Source organism: Sciurus vulgaris, assembly GCF_902686455.1.
Source record: "Sciurus vulgaris genome assembly, chromosome: 19".
Classification (NCBI taxonomy): Eukaryota; Metazoa; Chordata; class Mammalia; order Rodentia; family Sciuridae; genus Sciurus; species Sciurus vulgaris.
In genome coordinates this window covers 6,474,827-6,483,194 of record NC_136480.1, presented here as the reverse complement: position 1 = coordinate 6,483,194, position 8,368 = coordinate 6,474,827, and the positions used below count along the sequence as shown (strand labels likewise).

Sequence of the window (8,368 nt, the reverse complement as noted above, 5' to 3'; positions counted from 1 at the left end):
TCTCAGTACCACACAAGAGGCCTGTCACCAGTTAATCCCACATCTAGGAAGCCACTGGGGGAGGGGGGAGTGAATGCTACCTTCAGTACCCATGGCTGATCACACAGATCAGTGACATCCTGTGGGTACTGGGGGCAACTTATAAGAATCGCACGTTTCCTAGTTCTCACGAGGGCGGGGTAAGCTGCCACTTGTTGCAAGTCTGCTGTCTCAGAAGCTCCCTTGGTCGGAGGCCACGACTTTCCTTCTCCTTCCCAGCCCCCACTACAGCTGACCAAGGCAACTCTGGCCACCTTGTGCTGCCCCTTACAAACCCCTCCTGGCACAGAAGATTCCACAGGGTGACAGGCAAAAGAACAATCTAGGATAAGCTATTCAAGTCAGTCGAGAAAGCGAAAACCAAAACCAAGGGAGGATGTCAGATGACGGTTTTTATGGTTTTATTTAAGCACACAAAAAATGTGCCCATGAACTGTCTATTCATTTTCTTCACTGCGCAGCCTGGCGTTGGGATTGGTGACTCTGATGGCCAGTTGGGCTGCTCTTTCCACGATGGCTTTGCGATTCTTGGAGGAAACGTTGTGAGCAATCTCAGCACAGTAAGATCTGGAAAAGAATCCAGAACATGGGTGAAGAGCAGGCCCACTGAACAGGCAAATGCACCTTGGGAAATGCACCTGTGGATGCTGGGTAAATGTCTGCGGTATGAACTGTGTACAGACCCCCAAATCCTGCCTCCCCCGTTCTGATGGAGAAGCACTCTTATCTAATCCTCACTGTAGCCTCATGAGCTGCCTCCGTTTTAGATGAGGAAACCAGAGTCCACAATGGTGGATGTGAGTTGCCAAGTCACACAGCAAGAAAAGGGGACAGGTCGAGGAAGAAGCCACAGCCAAACTCCAGGTTCAAAGGTTGTCCTGCATACCTCCGGCTGATGGACCCAACACCCAAAATAGCCTCAGGGTGCTTGGCTTTGCCCACAGAAAGTTTTGGGACTTGTAAACTGACCAAGAGCAAAATCCAACAGTCTGCACGGAGCCAAGGGTGCCTGGTTTGGCTACTGAGGACAAAGCCAACCAGCTGAACTTGGTGCACGAGGTCCTGTTCTAACCCACCATTCCTCAGGATGCTCACAAAAAGGCTGTGCCATACTTTGAAGGAGGCCCTGGGCATCAACGGTTCAAGAACTCCAGAAAAATAACCTAAGCAGCAAGACAGTGACTGCAGACAGAATTTCTGCCTCACACAGAAGTGTCCAGTCATCATGCGTAGACATGGCGTATTGCACTTTTCATCTGTTTTCACTTTCCTAAAATGCCTCAGGTCCTTGTCACCTGCATACATAATAATCACAACCACGTACCGACAGTTATTAAAGTGGAGGACATTTCCCATGGCTAACGTCGCATCCCAGGACTCGACCACTAATCACATTTCCAGTCATTTTCTAACTGGTTACTGTTACAACAACCAGCTTTGTAAGTTTCCCTGCTTTTCAGTTATTTTAAGGACAAATGCCCCAAATGGAACTTAAGAGAACAAAAAACCATACAGTATTTCAACAGGTCTTATTAAAATACTGCAAGTGCTCTTGGAAACAAGATGGTTTCAAATTAAAACTAGAAGGTCTGGGGATGTAGGTCAGTGATAAAGTACTCCTGGCCTCAGTACCCACCACCACCACCAAAAAAAAAAAATGAAAAATAAATAAATCTTTTTTGCAGTACTGAGTTGCATCTGTCCTTCATAACTCAGTTGTTAACCTGCCTAGATGGAGATCCACCATTAATTCCTATGTTCAATGTTTGCTGAAGAAATCGCCAGCTCTCCAGCACTTTGTTAAATATCCAACCTTGAAACATACTCAAGGTGGAACAGTGGATTCCTTCATTTTTATCACTTCTCTCTACAGCCGCTGCACAGAAAAGAGCTCTGTACACGTGAACACGAACACCAGAGTCACGCTCTCCGAGTCCCCTCCGTCCCGACTTCTTTCAAGGATCAAAATCCCTTCCCATGAGAACCTGCTCTCATTTCTCGGCCTCAGTCCTGACTGAAGCAGGCCACCGAGTCTCTACAGAGCCACCAAAAGGTCCAACTTGCTTACAACACCTCCAACCAATGCCCCCGGGACCCTGCCCACGCTCTTCCAGCCCTGCACCTGGTGTAGGCCGTTCTGTCTGCCCAGACGCCCTCTTTTTCTCAACTCCAGATCACACCTGGCTCTAAAGCCAGGCCACAGCTCTTCTGTCTCAGTGGCAGTCTGCAGATTCCTTTTGCCACAGCACAGAATGAAGCGTCCCTTAGGCCTGAGGTTGTGTCTCCTCCCTGTCACCTACCACACCCAAGAAAGGACTGCCAAAGGAATACTGCAGTCACACCTGCAAGAAGCCACCTTGCATTTCCTCAGAGAATGTCCAACTCCTCCACGTGCACCCCACGACGGTCTACGCTGCACCCAATGCTCACAACATGCAGACTTGTGACCCTTGAGGCGGGAGGAGGGACCCAACCCACTTGTTGCACATGAGCAGCACTTCCAACTCCTTGACATTGTGGACCAGGAACTTCCGGAAGCCACTGGGCAGCATGTGCTTTGTCTTCTTGTTGCTCCCATAACCAATGTTGGGCATCAAGATCTGGCCCTTGAATCTTCTCCGCACCCTGTTGTCAATACCTCTGGGTTTCCGCCAGTTGCGCTGAAAGAAAGAATACACAGATAGGTCAGTCTCTGTGCAAACTGTCAACCTCTCTTTTTGAGAAGAAATGAAAAGGAGAAAATGCCCAAAGTAGTTGCCCTTAGGTAACTTGTTTGGTACAGGAAAAAAAAAAAAAAAAAAAAAAGTTCTTGGCTTTCACCACTGCAAACGTAGCCTCACATTCCCTCTCGTAAGCAATGGGTGGGATGTGAGGGGACTGTGGGATGAAGGGTAGGGTATCCAAGCTGTTCTGAGTTTTCACAACCAGAAAATGGTAACAACCTCTATCCCCCACAGCCCTAAGCCACTTCATATGCATGGCATGAATATAGACACCCCAAGACAGCCTGTTCCTAAAATTTCAATTTACTAAGCAGGAGTCCCAGTTGCTACACTCAGGGAGACCCTAATTCCTACAAAGAGCTCTCAGGCCAACCATGTATCAGTTCATCTGTCAAAAAATGCTCAGACTGCCAGGCACAGTGGCCCATGCCAGTAATCCCAGTGGCTCGGGAGGCTGAGGCAGATCACGAGTTCAAAGTCAGTCTCAGCAATGGCAAGGGGCTAAGCAACTCAGTGAGACCCTGTCTCTAAATAAATACAAAACAGGCCTGGGGGTGGGGGCCAAGTGCCCCTGCGTGCAATCTCCAGTACCTCCTCCCAAAGCTTAGACTGGGTGATGCTACAAACAGATGTTTCGTAACTCCCTTCTTCACCAACACCCATTTCCACCCACAACCACATACCTTAATTTTGACATATCGGTCTGACTGGTGCCGGATGAACTTCTTGGTTCTCTTTTTGACGATTTTGGGCTTCACGAGAGGTCTGAGGGCAGCCATGATGCCTTTAAGAAAAAGGGAGATCGCAGATGAAGAATCCTGAAGAGGGTTTCCTGCCCGGGGCTTAGCAGGCGCTTGACTGGTGTCGCAGAGTGTCTTCCAATCACCAGTTACTGAGCAAGCTGGGAATGGAATGGGTACCTCTGCTGGGCTTGCTCTCCCTCCTGTTTCCGAAGCTGGCAGAATACTAGTCACTCTCCAGATGCGATCTCAGGAGGTTAGGGGGTCACCTCATCCATGCAGAGCCCCGATGACCAGCTGATCTAAATCAAAACTGAACCCAAGACCTAACTTGGAAGGGACAGCAAATCTCTCCCCCTGAAGTGTCCCAAATCCCGGGTGGACCTTTGAGTCTTTTCTCACCTGCAAAATGGACAAGACACTGCACACTGAATGCTTGCCCAGTGCAAAATAGGTTCAGTAAAGAAATTCCTGTGGGGTGCTGCAGCTCTAGAATACCCTCAAAAAACAGGCACAAACCCACCATGCATCTTCAAAATGCATCAAACCCGGGAACATGAGTCTTCCCTGGGATTTGTCCGACTTTCAACCTTCCCCAAGGTGATCTTCCGTTACCCCATTTCTCTCTACTGCAACCTCTTCTGTCCTCTTCACAGTCATCAATTTACTCTCTCCGGCACGTAGTAGGTACCCAACCAACCCGCTCCTCCCCCGAGAACCATGCTATCCTCGAAGGTAAGGGATCGGTTTCATTTTCCCATTTTCGGGAATCCTGACCCACTACGAGAGTTTGTTAATAACTGATCGAATCGACTGGCAGGTCGTCTTTTCTGACAGTCCCTTAGGAGAAGCCGCAGGGCCAGGGAATGGAAGCGAAGGGGCATAGGGCGCGACACTAGGGCAGAATGGCCAGTGCGCGCGGTGACCCGCAGATCTGAGCCGCGAGCTGTCATCCGGGACTCTGGTCGCTCCACGGTCACCGGAGTACCTGTAGCCTGGCTTTAAAAAGCACCATAAGCCCTCAGGGTTCAAACAAGTCGCCTGCAGCTCTGACGGGCCCAAGGCGGCCTCCGTAAGAGAGCAAGCGGCCGTGGGAGGCAAAGCGCCATCAACGACCGCATCGGGCCGCTTGGCTGTTCCCATACACGTCGCAGCAAGCCGACAGACACAATACCCACAAAACCGGCCACGCAAAGGCGGCGGCCTCCTCACCAAAGGGCGATGGGGCCCGAAGGCCACCGCACTAGTGTGGATGGCCAACGATTAAGACTCACCGAATACAGATGGCAGCCACCTCCGTAGGCAGCGCCGAGGAAGAGAGAGGAAGGCGGCGCGCAAGGGCTGATGGGACGTAACCTGTGGGTCCTGGAAGGGAAAAGATGAGCACTTCCGGCTCCGAGTCCTTCAAAGAAACTAAGGATGTGTCCGAGAAGTAATGCTACAAAAATGTCCAGTGCACCTTTGTTTTATTAGACATCAATATATAGAAGTGCAAATGAAAATGGGTCTTCCTTTCCCTTCGGACTACATAAAAATTTTGGAATTCTTTCTGAACCAAGACCTAGGAGGGGGATCTACTTCCGCCAGAAGTGGAAGCCGAATCCTGCTTTTAGACTATTTCCGCCCGGGTTTCTTCTACTGGAAGTGCGCCTCTTAGTGGCCAGGAGGGAACAAAACAGTCACTTCCTAAATGATTACCTCAAGAGCATGGTCCTCTCTGGACCTCACCCCACCCCATAAAATGGCATAGTACTTGCACAGAACCTCCAGCTGTATACTTGAAATCATCTCTAGATGACTTATACTAATGCAATGTGCTATGTAAATTATTGTATTATTTAGGGAATGACGACCCAGGGGAAAATCCATACGTGTTCAGAATAGACAGATTTTTTTCTTCCCCTGAATAGTCTTAATTTGTGGATGTAGACGTGGAACTGGAGGATATGGAGAGCCACCTGTATATAAATAGTGACGAGGCTGCAACACCTCACATTCATGGGATTTCATATCCTTATCACAGTCCTATAAGGTGGTTCTATTATTTTCATTGGACATATGTGGAAAGCAAAGTTTGGAGAGTTGACTCCCAAGTCCACACTTCTAACCATTTGTTTAACCTACCTAGCTTTAAAATTGTTCTTGATTTGTTTTACATTGCTTTTGTTTTTCAGTCGATTGTGAGAATCAAATTCCAGGAGGAAACAAAACAAAAACAAAACCTTGATTCTGCAACTTGGCCATCATGCCAGTAGTTGTTCCAGGAGAGAGACGGGGACAGAAGCTAAACTGGGTTGTGTTGATGACTGAGAGGTGAAAGAAAGCGGCGCAGGTTGGCAATGTCAGCGTGAGATTTTTGGCTGTGAAGGGGGGTTTGAGGAGACCCAGAGACTGGAAATGCCTGAGGTCACACAGCTGGCAGGCTGCAGGGTCAGGACTCATGTGTGTGGCTTCCCTACATCCTGAGTGATCTTATCCTGCAGGCTGTGGGAAGTTCAGTGGGATGGGGACCTTCGGGATCATTGCAAATGGCAGCCCACAGGATGCCTGTCATGGAGGGAGAGGTCTTGAAAGGACTCATCATGGGGAGGGCTCATGACCCAGAGAGTATGTCTCCAGTTTCCAAAGACTCATGAGACTTGGAAGCGGGAACCCAGTGGCTCCGTCCTTGGGGGGTGAGGAACTTGCTGCCATCTCGTTTTACAGAGGAGACCACGTGGATCTCATCCTGCTGTGGCTTCCTGTGGGCACTGACATCCCAGGATGCGGGGCAGGAGGTGCCATGTGGTCGTTGCTGTTGGTGTCCCTGGGAACGTGCCTGCTGTGTTTTCCCAGGCTCGGTCTTCCTGAACTCGCCTCTGGCCCACTGTGTGAATTTCCCTGGAGACATCTACCCTCAGAAACACGGGCACCTTGTGACCCAGAGGGAGCTGGTCCAGGACATCCCCCTGAAATGATTTATTTTTGCTGGCTCTTGACGCTCCTGTCTCTGGCTGGCCTGGCCCCTGGCTCGGGCTGGCCGGGTCTGCCCTAGCTGATGTGGTACACCTTGGTGGAATCATAATGGGCACGGGTCATGTAACTGGTGTCCCTCAGGGGCCACCAGCGGTTAGGGTGGTAGATGGCAGGGTAGACTTGGCGCTCGTGTTGGACACAACTGAAGAGTGCCAGGCTGTTGTCCTTGGCCACAGTGGGCAGGTAGAGCCTCAGCTTATCCAGAAGGTGACCTGGCCAGAAGGAATTCGGGTGAGTTCTCTGGAAAGTACCGTGGCGCTTCTTCAGCTTCCTGGAAAATAAGGAGACGTAGGGAAGGTTGTCAGGGAGGAAAAGCCAGAGCTGGGGCTTCTTCCAACCAGCTGGGCCCGAAGTGGACACTGAGGACCCCGTGAAGCACTTCAGTACTTCAGGTCTGGTCAGCAGTGAGGACCCAGAGGTGGACAGAGGCTGTCATCTCCCGAAGGTCACACAGTAACAAGCAGCTTGACCCCAGTCAACTGAAACCCTAGTGGGTTTCCTTGTTATTTATTTCTCTGTTTCTCGGCATGGAACCAGGGCCTCGTACTTCCTGGGCGAGGACTCTACCGCTAAGCTGCCACCCCAGCCCCATCCAGAATCATCTTAGTATGGTGCTTGGGGTACAGCCTCTGGGGCTGGCCCCGCTGAGTTCAAATCCCACTCTACCATTTAATCTGTGCGTGACTCTGAGCAAGAGAGTTCACCTTTTTGTACACCCATTGTCCCTTCTGTGCAGTGACTTTGACTTTGAGAGGTCTCAACTGGTGCACAGGTGGAGCGTCTGAAGCGCAGTGCCTGCCTGGCCTCTCTCAGTGCTTTCTCGCTGCCTCTCTGGTCCGGGGCACAGACCATGAGAGGCGGTGCCAGGGGCCCTGTGCCTCGCGCAGGGCTGCAGGGCCCCAGGAGGGGTTCCCTTCCCCTCCGCCTTTCCTCCTAACAGAGGAAGTGGCTGCTACAGACCTGGTGAATCTCTCAAAGTCCTTAAAGCGCATTTTCTTGATTTTCCTGAATGTGTTCCTAATGGAGGAGAGAGAGAGAGAAGCTTCTCGTTAGGAGGGGGTAAATCCATGCTCCTGGGGCTTTGGGGAGCGGGCTGCGGGCTGGGGGGCCATCAGAGGTGCATTCTGAGTCTCAAACCAGAGCTGTGAGGAGCATTTCTTGTTGGGGTGAGGCCCGGACTCTGTGCTTCCATCCTCTAGGGGAACACACTGGGGGCCTGGCTCAGCCAGACCTGGCCTTACACCCTGGCTGGTGGGTGACCACGAGTCACATCCTTGATGGAGGAGAGTTGTGAGAGACGGTTAGTACTTCGTGGCTGCTGAATCTGAATCCCTGTGGCCACCGGATGCCCACTTCCCCTGCCAGAGCCCAGCCCGGCTTTGGGGAGTGTGGTAAAGACCAACCCTTCCCAGCTCAGGCCAGGCAGACATCACTAATCCATCGCCGCACTCTTTCCCAGCAAGCCTGCATCGGGGCACAGAATGGCTGCCTGCTGTTTTCTCCATGCTGGGGATTGAGCCCAGGGCCTCGAGCAGGCTAAGCTCACACTCTACCACCGAGCTGTACCCCTGCCCTGGCCCTCAGAATCTTTTACAAACTAGTCTAAGTAGTGAAAGAGAGCCAGAGCCAGGGTCCCCCTTTGACCTAGGGGACTGCGCCCCGGTCCCTTACAGCTGGGACCTAGCAAGCATGGACGAAAATCCCTTTCCTGGGTTCCCATCTGCTTCCTGAGCCCAAGGTTGGGAACTGGCACCAGCCCCCCGGGAGGCAGTCGGGAGGGCCCTGTAGGCCACCGCAGGCCTGGCTCCTGCTTGGCTCTTCCTGATTAGCAGGACCGGCAGCTCCTGCTCT

At 51.5% G+C, this 8,368-nt stretch overlaps 1 protein-coding gene across 1 annotated transcript; it reads right to left on the bottom strand.

The window, feature by feature from the left end:
• Positions 1 to 416: 416 nt before the first annotated feature.
• RPL32 (ribosomal protein L32) lies at positions 417 to 4,832 on the bottom strand. Its single transcript, XM_079122326.1, has 4 exons — positions 4,777 to 4,832; positions 3,446 to 3,546; positions 2,518 to 2,699; positions 417 to 606 (listed from the first exon to the last, which is right to left on the bottom strand). The coding sequence occupies exons 2-4, from the start codon at positions 3,539 to 3,541 to the stop codon at positions 477 to 479; spliced, it is 408 nt and encodes a 135-aa protein (XP_078978452.1). The 5' UTR covers positions 3,542 to 3,546; positions 4,777 to 4,832; the 3' UTR covers positions 417 to 476.
• Between the last annotated feature and the right edge of the window lie 3,536 nt (positions 4,833 to 8,368).